This window comes from Falco punctatus (assembly GCF_963210335.1).
Source record: "Falco punctatus genome assembly, contig: scaffold_30, whole genome shotgun sequence".
NCBI lineage: Eukaryota > Metazoa > Chordata > Aves > Falconiformes > Falconidae > Falco > Falco punctatus.
Genome location: NW_027660235.1, coordinates 1,431,533 through 1,448,920, shown reverse-complemented (window position 1 = coordinate 1,448,920; position 17,388 = coordinate 1,431,533). Strand labels below are relative to the sequence as shown.

Genomic DNA, 17,388 nt, shown 5'->3' with positions numbered 1-17,388 from the left:
GGCCGTGGCTCCTCTCAGGAGCAGAGCAGGAAGCTTTGGCTGGCAAAGAATGTACAGATGCGGCCCAGAAAGAGAAGATCAGCACCAATACCGTCACCTGGTTGCAACGAAGAAAGTGGAGCTCAAGAAAATCATTCAACCACCATAAAAAAGAGAGGCCAACACTTGCCATCAAAAGTGTTCAAGTGGTCGCTTTAACTGCCTGTAGCGACTGTTGGCAGCAGAGCCCTCTGGCTCTCCAGCCCACACTTGCCCACCCTGTCTGCAGGAGTGACCGGTGTCTGGCCGCTACTGTAACGGTTGCCTTTGCTGGGCTGTGTTTCTGGTCTCCCTTCCTGACCCATCAGTCAAGGTGGGCTTCGGGTCAGGCTACGCTGAGCTCAATGCCTCGGCCAGCCACCTCCCTACTTCCCTAGCCTTGGCAACGGCAAAAAAATAGGAATTACCAAACAGGAACTGTACCCATAGCGCCTGTCTGGCCAGCCTAGAAGGGTGGAAGAGCTCAGCATACAGCTTGGGAGGTAGAGAGCAGCCGCCACTTTTATCCCCAACCTACCTCTTCTAGGACCTGTCCCACAAGCAAAGTCCTAGTTACCTTTGGAAGAGGGTGGAAGCTGAGGAGCAGTCAGCAGGAAAGGAGAAATGTTTAAGCCACGCAAGTAGCTCAAGAAGGAGCCGAGTTATCCTGACGGGCAGCTCAGCCCAACTGGCTTTGGCCGTCCCGCTGCTCAGGATGTCCAGCCCTGGCCAGGTGAGGGCCCAAGTTCCGGGCGGGTGCCGCATCACTGCCGCTTTGTGAGACGGGGCTGCACGGCAACACGCTGTGGCCAGGCAGCTGCCCCAGCCTGGGCACCTCCCCTGCAGCCAGCAGCCGGTGCCGCTGGGCTTCCCCACGTGCTGCTGGCGAAGGGCTGCTCGGCCGCCGGCACAGTTCCCACCTCTTCCCCGCTGCGCACAGCCAGAGGAGTCAACGCCTGCCCCGGGCTGGAAGCTGCCCGTGCACAGCTGTGGCTGGCACCGTCGCGTTGCGCAGGGTTTCTTTGCCATTCGTCCCAGCTACAGGACTGTGTGCGTGAGACTCGTGGAGCAAAGCACCTGCCCATGACTTGCATCTGCCCCCAGGACTCAGCCTGTGCTTGGGACATCCACTTTGGCCACAGCCTCGCTTGGGTGGCTTTTTGTCATCATGTGCCCCTGGGGATGGCTGGTGTTTCCCCTCCTGGCCTGGGGAGGCTGCTTTTGCCCCCTGTCCACACCAGGTACCTGGGTTGACTCCTGCCCTGCTCAGGGGGCTCTTTATGCCCCTGCCCTCATTGGGGTGGCGAGCTTTGCTCCTGCCCCTCAGGGGGCATTGACTTCTGTCCCTGTCCTGCTCAGGGCATCTTGCCCCGCCCCTCCCCTGCTGGGGGCAGCCGTTTTTGCCCCTGCCATAGCAGGACACCAGGACTCCAGTGCTGTTTTCCTGGCACCAACTACCAGCGCAGGCTGGATCGCAGTGTCACACCACAACCTCGCTGCTCAGGACAAAGTCAGCTCCGCTCCAAGTCTCCTTCAGCGCTGTTCCTCCAGCTGGCATCTGACAGGCGTAGGTGCAAATTTCCCTCCGTGCTGAGCTGGCTGCAGGGCCAGGCCGCAGGAGCTGGCAGCACCCAATGCCACCCAGGGAAGTGAAGGATCCCGGCAGCTGGATGTCAAGTAGGCTGTGCCTCTTCCTCCCGTTCCTCACTCACACACTTCAGCTACAGCTTTTGTGCTTGGGCACATGACGAACCGTTATGCTTCACAAGATGCCGCAGTCAGCGGGATGGGTTGTGTGAACGTGGCTGAAAAGTTCCTGTGCGCCGACAGGCTCCCTTCACAAAGGCATCTTGTCCATGAGGTGACCTGGTCAGAGTGGTTTTCCATATTTAGCTTTTTAGTAGCATTGCGCTAAACAAAACACAATAACCAGTAGTTACCTGGAGGAGAAAAATAAAAAAGGGGGAGGGAGGGGCAGCGGAGAAAGGGAAACATAAAAAAAAGGGAAGACTGCAATAAAACAGACAACAAAAACTTGACTGCTGTTCTTAGTAAAGCCAACATGGAACATGACCAGAACCAGCTGCCAGGCGTTCCAGGTCCTAGGAAGCTCTGTCAGACCTGTGCAGAACACCTCCGCCCTCATTAGACATTGCTGGTATTGCAAAGACCAACTTGCAAAGCTCTCTTCAGACTTGAAGGTATCTGCTGCCCTGAGGGCCTTTGGTGGAGGAGAAGGAGATCTCCAGGCACACCATGGAGCTGCTGACCGGCCCACTGTGAAACTGCTTGGCGTGTTCCCCAACTGTATCATCCAGGGGCTAGTAGGGCTTGTTGGAGAGAAAACCCAGCAGCCTGAGAATGCAGGCACACGAGTGGAGACCCCGGTGTGATGTGCCTTGTGTGCCTGGGCTGCTCTGCATCTGCTGGGTAGAGGGAGGACAGAGCTCACTGCCCTGCAGCAGTGGTATCGGTGGCTGGCACAAAGGCACCCAATGTGTCTGCAGGGCTGCCTGGGGCGCCCTCTGCGCTGCCCTGCTGAGGCTCCACCTGGAGTGCTGTGTCCAGTGCTGGGCCCCCTAGTGCAGGAAAGACAGGGAGCTCTTGGAGAGGGTCCAGAGAAGTGCGACGGGGATGAGGGTTCTGGAGCATCCCCCTTCTTAGGAGGACAGGTGGAAAGAGCTAGGTGTGTTCAGCCTGGAGAAGACAAGGCTGAGGGTGTCTTACCAATGCCTACAAATCCCTTAAAGGTGAATGTCAGGAGGATGGGGCCAGGCTCTTTGCAAGCTCTCCTGCTCGCACACCCACTACAGGGAAGTTGGACTCATTGTGGTTAGTGCCTTAGGAAGATTTGGTTGTTTTATTTTCATTGTGCTGTCCTATGTGCAGATCTTCAAGGCTGTGCTGAGGGTCCCCTCTGAGCAGGGTTGGCACAAAGCCTTTTCCACGTGACTCCCTCACCTGGCCATGGTCTCCATCTTTCTCAGCACTGTCATGTTTGCCTAACTGAAGCCCTTCTGTATATCGTCCCCATCCCTGGATCTGGTGGTGTTAGTGCAGTACTCGGTGGTGCCTCCAGCAGTGAACCCCGCCATCTACAGCGTGAGGAACCAGGAGCTCACGGGTGCAGTGAAGAAGCTGCTGCAGTCAGGTGTCTCTCAGGAGAAATGAGCTGCCTTGTGTATCTTCACAGGGGACTTCGTGTTCATCTTTGGATCATCCTGTACATTTATGACTGTATCTGTTACAATCCTGTTTGCCCTGCAATATCTGCACCCATTGCACTTGTTCAAAAGCAGGAACCCAGCCTGTGTGACCCAGAGGACTTTTTGTGCATGGGAGGGTGGTACAGCTGGCCTCCAGTGTTGCATCTCTGTAATAAAGGTGTTTTTTCTCAGTGCCCATGTCTGGACGTTGGGCTCTTCTTCCAAAGCTGAGCTCAGGAACAGGCTGAAGGAATTGCCCCCAGGAGCGTGCTGCTGGGCTTGGGTTCCCCATGGCTCAGGGGAGGAGGGCACGAGGCAACGCGTTAGGTCATGGGCCTGTGTTGAGCCTTGGCGTGTGGGTGCCCAGTGCCCATGGGGATGGTGGGTGACCAAGAGGGATGTGCCTGGGACCATCTCCCTGGGCTTTCAGGCACCGCTGCCCTGCACAGCAGCACCGCCTGCTCAGGGCCATGCCTGAGACCACCTCCCTGGGCAAGAGCAGGTGTCTCTGTGTATGCCCCAGCTGGGGCAGGCTGCTGTGTCCCTGGTGCCGCAGGAGGTGCCTGGGGAGCCCCCAGGCCAGCAGTCTGGTGCTGGGGACAGGGACTGGCCCCGAGGGGCTGCCGGGAGTGGGCAATCAGGGTCTCTGTGAGAGAGGAGCAGCAGACAGAGGGGGACACTGGCCTCTGCCCCTTCATGCCATGGCTGGTGCCAGCCCTAGGGCTGACTGGCAGGATGAGACCCCTCTCTGCCCACCAGCATCTCCTGTGCCCTTGTGATGGTCTATGGCCATGGGGTGAGTGCCCAGAGTTCTGCAGCCCCCTTTGGGTGGGCAATTGCATGGGGCCAGCCCAGCGTGGGCTGCTGTGTCTGCCTGGGCTGGGGAGAGGGAAGGGGAGGTGGGCAGAGCTTGGGGGGTCTGGGCTGGGAAGGTCCAGGGAGAGGGAAACACCAGTGAGAGCTCAGCTGTGTGGGTGTGCAGGGTGGGGGCACACAGCAGGGTGGTCCTGGTGCAGACCCAGGGGTCATGGTGAAGGAAGCAAGGCACCAAAGGAGAGGGCCTGCACTGTTTCATGTTCCTTGGAGACCCCAGGGAGGATGCAGCAGGGAAAATTTCCCCAAGAAGTCCCAATCACCGCTCATTTCCCTGTGTGGTCATAGACCCCAGCCCCAGCAAGGGACCTTTGCTGCATTGTCACGTCTATCCTTCTTGGTGGCTTAGTGAGACCAAACTCCTTTGCCATTTCCAAAATGAAGTGATTCATTTTCCTACAGACACTTCTTACACACAAGTGTCCCATAGCTCTTGCCACAGTTGGTCACTCAGCCAAGGCCGTGGTCAGAGACTTCCAGCCAGATCATGTGCTCATGGCCTTGTTTTGACAAATATTGAAACAGGCCAAGGATTGCCATCCAGCAGCCCTGGGCCCAGCGCTCTGGCTTTTCACTCTAAACGATTCCTCAAATAAACCCCCAACACTCTCAGCCTCTCCTCATCCATAATGTGCTCCAGGTCCCACCCATCCTTCTGGCCTCTTCAGGACCTGCTCCAATCTGTCGGGGTCTTTCTGGTGCTGGGGAGCCACATTCCGGGCACAGCAGTCCTGATGTGGTCCTGTGGTGGGTTAACCTTGGCTCGAAACCTACCAGTGCCCCAGCTGCTCATTCACTTCCCTGACTCAACAGGACAAGGGAGGAAATGAACCAGCAATGCTCATGGGTCAAGATAAAGACAGAGAGATGACTTACCTATCCCTGTAATGACCAATTAGATGTTGTCTTGCCAAAGGCCAATTTCATTTATTGCCAATTCAAACAGATTTTGATTATGAGAAACAATGTCCAAAGTATTATATGACCATTCCCCTCACAGGTCCTTCCAGGGCCAAATTACTCCATTGCTCCCAACCACCTAATCACCCACACCCTGAGAGGCGCCCGAGGGATATTGAAGAGTGGGCTGAAAGCACAGAACGCCTCTACTGCTCCTTTCTGCTCACAATTCTGCCCTGCTAACCTTCATCAGGAGGTTCAGGGAATCTGAGCAGAAGACCTTTGCACATGCAGGACTTAGTGATGAGTGTCACAGGAAACCTGAGCAGGCCTGTGCTGTGCTCCACGTACCTCTTGGCCTTCAGGCTGAGCTGTGCTGAGTGTGTCCCTGGGTTGCAGAACAAGCCATATTGGAAGAAGAAATCTGCAGGAAGCTGCTGGTGAATGGCCAACCGCACGCCCTTACCTTTGTCTGGGACTGCAGTTACCAACTCCCAAGTGAACATCTCCTCTTAGAACACGAGAAGTGATGACTAGAATGGGTTTCCCTGGCACAAAACACTTCAAGAGCTCACAGGAGACAATGTGGGAGAACCCTTCTGCAGGCAGGATCTGCACCACTTGCTGCACCACTCTCCCAACGCTGTAAACTCCATGTTCCCGGCCTCGGAAGGGACGGAATACAGCTGACACGATTGTCTCTGTGTGTAGAGAGTTTGCTCTAACCAAGGCCATTTGAAATGACACTTTGTCTCAGAGTCCAAGTGCCTTTCTTACTGCAGCCATAACCAGCTGGGCTGCTGATGGCCAATCCCCCAAGGGAACGGGACACTCCAGGGACCTCAAACTCGCCTTCATGGCCACGTGCCTCCTAGTGGCCTATGAGCATCTCAGATGTAATGGGTGTCATAATGATAGCCCAGATCGTCAGCCTGCGTGTGGCCTCGGTTACTCCTTGGTTAGCGGTTCCTGAATTGGAGAAGGCAGCGATAACGAGATGCACAGCAATGGAAGAGATGGGGAAGGACCCTGCAGGTGCCATGAAGGCTTTGCAGGAAGAAGTGTGAGAAATAGCCCTGAGAGCTGTGCAAATTGGAATGGCATTAGATATGAAGCTGGCGTCTGAAGGCAGAGTCTGTGCTGGTTTTAATACCAGTTGTTGCGTATACGTAGATCAAAGTGGGAGAATTTCTACAGATACATGTGTAAAAAAAAATATTGGAAAACATTCTAATATTTGTCGTGAGTTCCAGAAAGTTTGCGCCTTCTATGAAATTGAAGTCAATTGGAATATTCTGACGTCCTGGTTTCCTGATTTACAACTATGGGTTAAGAAGTTCATCTCCAGATACCTTCCTCCTCTTTCTCTTTGATCACTCCAATCCATTTTACCTATGTAGCTTCTGCTTTAAGGTTCAGAGAGGAAAAGCTGGACTGTCTTTCAGTAGTGTCTGTAATTTTCCCTATGGGCAACTCTTCAGTAGTGGCAATAGACCTCATGGGGATTTGCTTGAACTAACAATTATACAGCTGAGAAATGTATTTTTTATTTATTAATTTCTAACCAACTACCCCCCCACACGCTCACGATAATTAATCCCTCTTTTCTTCCTGTGTACACCCTGTTCTCTAAGGAAAGCAGCTAAAAAGTACTGCCAAGAATTTGCTATATTCAGCTGCAGAGTTGGTTGAAGAAGTCTGATGTAAAGTGATGTAAGTCTCATGGAGCTGAGGACAGAAATCGTGGGGCTGGAGAGCTGAGGAGCAAGGCTGTCCACGCAGTGATTAGCTCCAGGGACTGCTTTTCCTACCTGTCTGCACCTCCTCAGGAGACTGTGCATCAATAGCAATTGGAAAAGCCTTCTATCAATTCCCCAAAGTGCTCATTACCTGCCTTTCTCTTTCACTGTGCGGCTGAAACTTATCTCATGAAGTGTAGGAGCCAAACTTGAAGACCAGATGTCCCTGATGGAGGAGACTGGGATTGTCAGGGCGTTCTGCCTCGTCATGAGCCCAGGGTGTCTGTGGTGCTGTGGACTTCAGGTGTTCAGAGGAGACTGAAGAAACCGCTCAAGAACACCAAGTCCGGAGCAAAGCCCACAGCCCCTGGAAGCGTTAATGGGCCCCGCTGAGGGCCATGGCTGAGAAAGCCTCCCCATGGCCTTGCTAGAGCCCATCCTTGGAGGCTGTGAGGGCAGGTAGGCAAAGGCGCTGTGCAGGCAGCTCTGCTGCTGAGCAAAGCCTTGGCTTGCTTGATGAAGCAGAAAGGCCAAGCCGTGACCTGCAGCCTGTGGGGAGGTCGGTGCTGTCCCTCACACAGGGCTCAGGGCTCTTCCTGGGGACCATGGAAGGTGGGCATCCAATGCCCAGTGAAGGACAGCAATGGCACAGCAACTTCCAGCTTCCCCATGGGGCTGCAAGGAGGCAACGATGCCCCCGTGCCGTGAGGACATCATGTCTTGTCATGGCCCTCAGAGGCAGAGACAGCTGCCACAGCCAAGGGGACACAGACCTGGGTTCTACTGGTGCCTTCCAGCCTTGCCAGTGCCCTCTGCCATCCCCACCATAGGCTGTCCTGCATGGTGGGAGCCCTGCCCCTGTTTCCCTGCAGGCTGTAGGCACCATCTCGCTGCCCTGCCTTGCTCTCACCCCAACATTGCCATACCTTCGCTGAGGTACCTCCACTCTCACCGGCTGTTCCTTGAAGCACAAACCATGGGCTGATCCAGGCTCCCTCTGGCTGAGCCCTCGCACCGCAGCAGGACCCTTGCAGTGACAGTTCTTCCTCCCGATAGCCACTCTCCATTTGCAACATTACACTTTCTGAAATCTTTTCCTCTCTCCTTATTTTTCCCCACTACCCAGGAACGCTTTCCCACTTCAGGAATTACCCTCCAAGCAGGGGACCTAACTCAATAGCTATTTTTGGTGGTCTTTCCCCTCAAAAAAGTGAAGTCACCTCCACATGGTCTTCTAAACCACATGGCTGCTGCTGGCCTTTCAGCTTCTCCCAGAGACGTGACCAAGCCACATGCCTGCTGCTGTCCTGTCATGTCCACAGGCAAAATGGACATGACAGCCTGTACCCCAGCCCTTTTCCTGGAGAGGTCCTGTGCTGTAGCTTGGCAGAAGGACTTTCCCAGCCATGTTCCTGTTGCTGGCCTATCACCTCCAGAGACAGGACTGACCTCACAGGCCCCTTCACAGCCAGGCACGTCCTCCTGCATGAGGAGTTCCTGAGAATCAGCTGTCCTCCTCATAACACACCCCTCCGTCACCCTCATTCTAACCCATGACCTGGCCACAGAAAAGCAGCCTTGTTTCATTCAGATTTCTCAAATGCATTTCCCACAAGCCATTTGTGTGGAGAAATATTCTTCACATGAACTTCCGTAGTTGTGTTGACACTTTTTATATATGCTCTTATAGCTGTATGGCTTTTTTTCCAGGTTGGACTGACCTCTGGAGATCATTGTATCCAGCCCTCCAACTGAAGCAGGGTGAGCTGGACCAGCTTGCTCAGCAACGTGTCTCGGTAGGCTTGCAATAAATCACAGAAGCATGAGAACAGAGAATCATTTAGGTTGGAAAAGACCTTAAAGGCCATCAAATCCAACCATTTCCTCAGGACAGCCAAATCCATCACTGAATCTTGTCCAGAAACACTGTGTCCATGTATTTCTGAAACATCTCCAGGGCTGGTGATTCCCCCAGCTCCCTGGGCAGCCTGTTCCAATATCCCTGGGCAGCCTGTTCCAATGCTTGACCATCCTTGCAGTGAAGATGTTTTTCCTCATATGCAATCTGAACCTCTCCTGGTATAACTAGAGGTTATTTCGTCTTGTTCTGTCACTTGTTATGTGGCAGAAGAGACCTACCCCCGCTCATCTACAACCTCCTTTCAGGTACTTCTAGAGAGCAGTAAGATCCCCCCTGAGCGTCCTACTACCCACACTAAAGAACTCAAGTCCCCTCAGTCACTCTTCATCCAAGCAGGGATCCAGACCCTTCACCAGTTTTGTTGACCTTCTCTGGAAATGCTCCAGGATCTCAACGTTTCTCTTGAAGTGAGGAGCCCAAAACAGAAACACGTTGTTTGAGGTTTGACTTCAGCAGTGCCGAGTACAGGGGGTCCATCACTGCCCTGGTCCTGCTGGCCACACTGTTTCTCATACCAGACAGGATGCTATTGGCCTTCTTGGCCACCCGGGCACACTGATGGCTCATGCTCAACCATCTGTCAACCCTCGCCCTCAGGGTGCTTCCCCAGCAGGCAGCCTTCCAGCCACTCTGCCCCAAGCCTGTAGCATTATGTGGGGGTGTTGTGAGCCATGTGCAGAACTGGCACTTCTCCTAGTTGAACTTCATAAAACTGGACTCATCCAAATGATCCAACCTGTGCAGATCCCTCTGCAGAGCTTGACTGCCCTCATGGAGATCAACACTGCCACCCAATTTGGTGTTGTATGCAAACTCACTGAGGGTGAACTCAATCCAGATCATTGATGAAGTTATGAAACAGGACTGGCCCCAGCACTGAAGCCTGGGGAACACCACTCCTTATGGGCCATCGTCACCTGGATGTCACTCCATTTACTACCCCTCTTGGGGCTTGGCTGTCCAGCCAGCTCTAACCCAGTGTGGAGAACACCCACCGAAGCCATGAGCAGCCAGGTTCTCCAGGAGAATGCAGTGGGAGATGGAGCCAAAAGGCTTTCCTAAGGTCCAGGTAGACAGCACCCACAGCCTTTCCCTCATCCACTGGGCAGGTCACCTTGTCCCAGCAGGAGATCAGATTCATCAGGCAGGAACTGCCTTTCATAAAATCATGCAGGCTGGTCCTGACCTCCTGGTTTTCCTGCGGCTCCTGTGCGATGGCGCTCAGGATGATCAGCTCCACAACCTTCCCTGGCACTAAGATCAGGTTGACAGGCCTGTAGTTATCCCGATCCTCCCTCCTACCCTTCCTGTAGGTGGGCACCACTTGACTAGCATTCAGCCTTCTTGGGCCTCCCCAGTTAGCCAGCACTGTTGAAAGTCATCGCTTTCATCGTGGTGAGGCAATAGAGAAACAGACCAATGATTTTCAAAGTGTTCCTGCATCACGAGATGTCCATGGTCAAGGACACAATCAAAAGCACCTTGTCCTTTCTGGATATAAGGTTCACCGGAACCACATGTCCTCTGGGGCTGCAGAGGCATCACTGGCAGCAATGCCTTCTCCTGCAGCACTGCACAGTCCAGCCCTGCATGTCTCTGGTCCGAGGGACAGCATGGATTGCTCTCCTTAGGGACAACTCATTTCACCTTCACAGTGACCTCTGCTCGCCACCCCAGCATGCTCTGCAGCAAAATATTTTGCTGGCGTGGGACCTTGTGTTGCTAGGTAGGGCCTGGCAGCTGGAAGATCTCGCACTGTACGGAAACATAGAGCCCCCCTCCAGGTAGCCAACAGCTTTTAATTTATGATATAAGCAGACGGAAGTGACACTGTAAACCTAGGCTATATAGTGTCGCGTCGTTCAGCAATAAACGCCATTTGCCATCCACCACATTGGTGTCTGTGAGCTGATGGACCGCGCGGCCAGGGGTTCCTGAACCAGGTCACCGCATGCCCGTGAAGGCAACACCTTGGACACTTGGTACCCATTATTATTTTTGTTGTTACATGTCTGAGCTTGGCCCAGGTGACACAGGTGTGGTTCAGGGTAACTCTGCTCTGAAATAACCTAAATCAGGGAGAGGAAGGGGAAAAGTCTTATTTAAGCAGCGTGAGGAAGCCTTAGGATCAATAACCTCACATCTTCTTGGGGAATTTAGAGATCCTGTGGGTTGACACGGCCAGGGTTTGGGAGTGGTTTGGAGGTGTTTGTAGGGCTGGCAGAGGTGAGAAGAGACCAAGAGCTGACTCCATGGCCATAACAGCCACTTTCATTTGACTCCAAAATGGACCGGCCCCTGCCCAAACCTGAGCCAAGAAGCAATTCTAGTGGCACCTCTGTGATCCCCTATGGCAGAAAGGACAAAACACAACGGGAGAGGAGTGAGAATTATGTGAGAGAACAACCCTATAGACATCAAGGTGAGTGAAGAAGGAGGGGAGCAGTGAGACAGAGGCTTGGTGGGATCCTGCAAGCCAGTGGTCAAGTAACCCCCCGCCGACAGTCACAGGGCAGCACAGTGACAATGCTCCTTTAGGTGTCTGCAGGTTCTTTGCATCGGCATTCTAGCACAGCTGCCAGATGGGCCAGCAGCTGTGATGCTCCCCTGGATCTGAAACCCTGCATCATTCGTGTCCACCTTGGTTCTAGGAGCAAAGAAACGGTGGAGTCTCATCTCCCAGGGGGAGTGAGGCAGGAGAGCAGCAGAGTGCAGGCCCCAGGTCACACACTGGCAGGCTGTGGCCTGTGCAGAAGGAGGGAACGCTCCTTCGGGTGCCCTGGAATTGCCCCACAAGCATAAACTCCCTTTTCAATGTTGGACCTGTTGGAGGGTGCTGTCCTTGCCGAGCAGCTGTGCTGAGCTCTGCCACCTGCCCTGGCACTTGGTTCCCTCAGTGTCACAGCTCTGTCTGCAACAGGACGGGCTCCAGCTGCCTCTGCGTGGGCCCCTGGCTGAGGGCACTGCTGCACATCTGGGCTGAAGCCCCCCAGCTGTGGCACCAGCCCAGCTCTGCCTGGCCATAAGGCAACCTGGTACCAAGTGTACCCGAGCCCGTGGCTGCAAAGGCTTTGCTTCAGAGCAGAGACGTGGCCTGGGCAAAGGAGAGCTGAGTCTTGAGCCCTCGGACTGTGCAATGAAGTGCTGCAATGGGCTCTGCAGGGCTTACTGAAGCACTGAGGACATCCTCCCTGCCCTGCCTGCAGAACCACCAGACACACACGTACACACACGCTCCTTTAGGAGTACTTGGATCCTAAGCTGCAGTCTTCCTTCTGTGCTGGCTACTGAAGGGTTAACAAAAGTTGATGCTCATGCAGAAAACTTTTTCTAGTAAGGGAATTGCCAGTGCTGGAAATAAGTGTGTCCCCCCAGGTGAGGCAAGGCCCATGAGGGATTGCCTCATCCTGCTGCCCATCAGGTTCCCCTGCAGCCCCAGGGACAGCTGGAGGGAGCCCAGAGGGGCAGAGGAGGGAGGCAGGGAGAGCTCAAAAGCAGACCTTGTTGGGAGGCTGCTGAGAGCTCCCTGCTGGAGAAATCTGCAGAGCCCTTGAGCCGGTAAGTGTGTGGCTGCAGGGCAATGCCTCTGCAGTTGCTAGCCGGGTCTGCAGCAGCTGGGGCCCCCCCAGCCTGTGGGACCGTGTGGGAGCCTTTTGCTGTGGAGGAGGCCAGTGTGCTGCAGAGCAGGGCTTCCCTGCTGCAGCGTGGGAGGGCCAGGGCATGTGGGCTGCCTTGTGCCAGGGCCGGCTGCAGGGCTGTGAAGGTGGCTGTGCAGGCAGGGGTGCCCAGGGCTGTCCTTGCCAGCAGGGTCCCTGCAGCCGCGGGGGCTGTGTGCTGGGGCAGGGGCTCTGCCGCCTGCCAGGGGCAGCTCTCAGCCTGCCGGGGGGCTCCCCACAGCTCTGGGGGCGTATGGACTGAGCCCCGAGAGGGAAGGATCTCTCTGCTGTTGAGAGTGTGCTGCATGGCTGAATGCTGCTTACAAGGATAGGTTACCCTCAAAATATGTCTGGATGAGACTTTTCGTATCGAAGGTCAGCGCAGGGATTGCTATGATAAATCCAGGGCTCTCCTCAATCTGTGTTTTCAGCTTTCTGTTGTTGGGGGCAGGAGAGGGAAGGCAGAAATGTTAATGGAGATCTCGAGTTTGAAGATGTCCCTGAGACTGCCAGCTGTAACTCTGAGTGATGAGGAGGTCTGCCAGGAGCCTCCTGAAGTGCCCTCAGCCACTCCTCCGCCTATGAACAGCAGCAGCAGCACCTTTGCTGGAGCCATCAGGGTCGTTCTGAGCTGCCCTTTTCCCCCTGCGAACAGGACGCTGCGCCCAGCCAGTGCCCTGCAGAGAGGCACGTTTGTGCGGGGCCAGTGCACAGAGGCAGAGATGTGGTCTGTGAGCACTGACAGGGAGATACCTCCCACAAGGAAAATCTCCTGACATCCAGGATATTGCAAGGACTGGTAGGAAACTTCAGACAGCATTGTTGTTGAAAGCAGAATCAGAAAGCTCTCTCTGACCATGTGCAGTGCAGACCCCTTTCTCTGAGGCAGCCCCCTGGCTGCTCTCCCCTCAGCAAAGCCTCCACCATCAGGGCTGGGGGTCTCGAGGTGTGAGCCACCCCCTCTGCAGCCGGAGCTCCAGCAGAGCCGCGGTGCAGCTCTGCAGCCACGTGCCCCGGTCCCTCTGCAGAGCACAGGGGCTGAGAGCAGCTGCCCGGCAATGTTGGTGTGTGGGAGGTGGCGAGCAGAGCTGGGCAAGGGCAACGCTGCCCTCAGTGCCTGGCACGCTCGCCCTGGACACTCTTACCTAGACCATCAGTGCAATTTTACTTCTTTCTCTGACTTTTGGTGTTTTATTCTATAGCTCTTGCTGTCAGGCTCTCTGGGGATGGGTGTTTCAGCTGCAGAGTCACACTCTGACCTTGTGGGTCCTCTCCTGCAGGTGTGTCCATGGGAACAAGTGTCCCAGCTTTCCTCTCACCTGTGGGGCTCTGGGCAATGCCCTGTGTGGGGCTGGGCAATGGGCTGGTTCTCCCTGAACCTGATGCTCTTGTTAGGGCACTTGGCTACCTCCTTAAAGTTCCCTTCCGAGCAGTGAGTTGCCCTCCAGAATGGAAACATGTCCCCTCGCACCCATTAGTGATCTGAAAGCCCCACGTAGAGGCGTAGAGTTTCTGTGATGGAGAAAACGCTGTTGGGGTGGGTGAAATGAGCTGTGTATCCTTTGCTGTGGGTGGGATGCTGACTTCTGATGAAAGCCTACAACCTTTACTGGTCTGTGGTGGGTCAGTCTGTTCTCAGCAGTGCCTTGTGGTATTTCAGGGTAACATGGGAGTGTGGCCACCATTCATCTCAGGAAGGTGCAAGCCCACAGAATCTGGGAACCAGATGGACAGACCACCTCCCCTCACTGTGCCCTCACCCACAGGCAATCCTCTTGCCTCACAGACCTCACTCTGTTCCACCTGAGGGCAGCAAAAATGCTCTGCTTTTCTGACATCTGAGAATACTGAACAGGAGAGATGGGGGGGGAGCTGTGAAAAAACCTAAAACTCTCTTAAAATGCCCTCACCCTTCCCGTTCCTTAGCACTGGCGCTGCAGACGCTGACCAGCCCTTCTGCATTGGCTCTGGTTTCACAGGAAAAAGTTAAACACCAGTACTGGTCCCTGCCCCCACCCACTGCTGCAGAGTGGGGCTGGCTGGTCAAGAGCCCATGGGCAGATGCCCTGCTCTTCATCGCCCACACGGCCAGCACCAAGCAGGGCTGCAGCCACACAGCTGCAGGAAGGTCTCCGAGAAAAGAGAGGGATGTCTGTGTGTGACGGGGGGGTGGTCTGTGGGAAATGGCTCTGATTTTGCTTGCAGAAGTCTCCCCTAAATTATCACTGTCTTTTTCTCCTGTGACAGGATCATATGCCCAGAGGCAGCAGATATCCAACAGCAGCTCCATCACACAGTTCCTCCTCCTGGCATTTGCAGACACGCGGGAGCTGCAGCTCTTGCACTTCTGGCTCTCCCTGGGCATCTACCTGGCTGCCCTCGTGGCCAATGGACTCATCATCACCACCGTAGTCTGCGACCACCACCTGCACACCCCCATGTACTTCTTCCTCCTCAACCTCTCCCTCCTCGACCTGGTCTCCATCTCCACTATTGTCCCCAAAGCCATGGCCAACTCCCTCTGGGACACCAGGGACATCTCCTACTCAGGATGTGCTGCACAGCTCTTCCTGATTGTCTTTTTCCTTTCAGCAGTGTGTTCTCTCCTCACCGTCGTGGCCTATGACCGCTTTGTGGCCATCTGCCAGCCCCTGCACTACGGCACCCTGCTGGGCAGCAGAGCTTGTGTCCACATGGCAGCAGCTGCCTGGGCCAGTGGGTTTCTCAATGCTGTGCTGCACACGGCCAATACACTGTCACTGCCGCTCTGCCAAGGCAATGCCCTGGGACAGGTCTTCTGTGAAACCCCACAGATCCTCAAGCTCTCCTGCTCACACACCTACCTCAGGGAAGTGGGTCTAATTGTGGTTAGTTCCTGGTTAGCCTGTGGATGTTTTTTTTTCATTCTGCTGTCCTACGTGCAGATCTTCAGGGCCGTGCTGAGGATCCCCTCTGAGCAGGGACAGCACAAAGCCTTTTCCACGTCCCTCCCTCACCTGGCCGTGGTCTCCCTCTTTCTCAGCACTGGCACATTTGCCTACCTGAAGCCCCCCTCCATCTCCTCCCCATCCCTGGACCTGGTGGTGTCAGTCCTGTACTCAGTGGTGCCTCCAGCACTGAACCCCCTCATCTACAGCATGAGGAACCAGGAGCTCAAGGGTGCAATGTGCAAACTGATAGGTGGATGTTCCTCTGAAGGAATAAATTTATGAATAGCATTTATAATGTAATTCATTGCAGACCCAGATTGTCTTATTTACTGTTTGTAGTTTCTCATGGTATTTCATTTCTGATAACGTTGTTGTCCCCATTCTAATTCCATCCGTGATTTTCCTTTCTAAAGGTGCCCTGCTCTCTCTTCATCTAACAAAGCCAAAGGGCCCTTAAGAAACTTTATTTTTTAACTGGGATTCTTCCTTCCAAGGCCTTTCTGGAGCTGCAGGGACAGTTCCTGTGTCCACAGATGGAGGGAAAAAGGTTCCTGGCATGACAGCAGTACCAGGGAACACCAGCAGTTGGCTCTCCAGTGCTGTCCTCCTTCCACTTCCACACTCCCCTTCTGACCCCCTGCCTTGGTGTAAGGCCTGAGTGCTCTGGCAGCTTGGTCACTGCCGTGCTGCGTGGCAGTCCTGTGAGCGCAGGCAGGGGCAGGCAACGGGCACTCTGTGACAGTGCTGGCCTCCATCAAATGTTCTGGATTTGTGGAGACCACCTGAATGCAGCACTGCAACGTGCTTCCTTGAACCGAGGTCCCCGTGCCCATTGCTCATGATGAGGGCCATCTCCGCGAGGTGCCGAGCAGGGCGCGACACCCCTGGGCTGAGGTGCTGCCAGCCTCTGGCAGGGGCAGCAGGAGGCCAGGCAGTCACTGTGCCCGCTGCAGTGCTCTGCCTCCGCACGTGCCAGGGACGGGCTCGTGCCTCTGAGTACCCCTGTGTGCGTGAGGCTGGGGTTCAACCACGCCAGCAGTGCGTGAGGCCAGCTGAGGTGGGGACACCTCCCAGGGCACAGCCGTTCCTGTGTGTGACTGCAGGAACAAAGGCCACTGTCCCAGGGAGATTCATCTCACCCGCCTTGGGCAGGCTCATTGCAACTGTCTCTGTCTGATCACGGCACCATTTCTGGATGGTGCCCTCAAATGTGTCCGAGCAATAAGGGAGGTTCTGGGGTCCTGGCAAAAGGCAGACATCCAGCCTTTGTTCAGGAAAAGCAAGAAGGGCGATTGGGAGAAATACAGGCTGGTCATCCTCACCGTAGTGTCTGGGGAAATGACGGTGGAAATACTCCTGCAGCCAGTTCCAGGTAATTGTGGGACATCAACGGGATTGCTGCACCCATACGTATTGAGGCAAGAAGGGGATGGTTTGTGCCTGAACCTTTGCAAGGGGTTTGGCTTTTTCTCCTGCACTTTCTGTATAGGCAGATGGGTGACTTCTGGAGTGAAGAAATGGAGGACACTGTGGGTGGGAAGTTGGCTGGTGGCTTGTGGCTATGTCTCGAGCTAGCTCAACGGCATCAGGGAGCGAAACAAGACCTTGGGAGAGAGACACAGTTATGCCTGTTGGAAGGAAGCCATGGGAGCAAGAGGAGAACCTTGAAGATAGGGAGTGGTCTGCAGAGCTTGTGGCCTTGTAGATAAAGGGAGTTGCTGAGCTGCTGTGTCTCTAATAAAAAAAGAGCCCAGAGTGGAAAATTGCTGAGCACAGTTACAGGCTGACACGTCAGCCCCCTGCAAAGGTATAAAAGGCTTGCTTGATTTTAATAAAGTGTCTTCGAGGTGTCTTCAAGTGTCTTCGTGCCTTCAATACACTCCCAGAGTCGGTGCATCATACGCCACAGGGGCTCAAGACCAAATGTCAGCAGTGGTCAAGTCCTCCTGGTGGCCACTGACTAGTGACATCTTCCAGTGCAAGCAGTTGGGCCAACTGTGTTGAATGTCTTGATTGTCTCCCAGTACAAGCTGACAAAGTGGCTTTTCAGACCCTCCTGTGGATGATGCCAAAGTGGGCAGAGCCCTTGAGAGATGCCATCCAGTTCACCCTGCCTTGAACAGGACAGCTGGACAAGGGGAATTA

General features: G+C 54.7%; 1 protein-coding gene and 1 long non-coding RNA gene across 2 annotated transcripts in view; both read left to right on the top strand.

The window, feature by feature from the left end:
* Positions 1 to 17,388, top strand: part of LOC308057464 — a 624,999-nt gene that overhangs the window by 83,482 nt on the left and 524,129 nt on the right. The gene's annotated exons all lie outside the window — the stretch shown is intronic.
* LOC308057476 (olfactory receptor 14A16-like) lies at positions 1,763 to 15,525 on the top strand (the record flags this gene model as incomplete). Its single annotated transcript, XM_080411574.1, has 3 exons — positions 1,763 to 1,879; positions 3,031 to 3,169; positions 14,561 to 15,525. 3 exons carry the CDS (start codon positions 1,763 to 1,765, stop codon positions 15,523 to 15,525), a joined length of 1,221 nt encoding a protein of 406 aa, XP_080267700.1.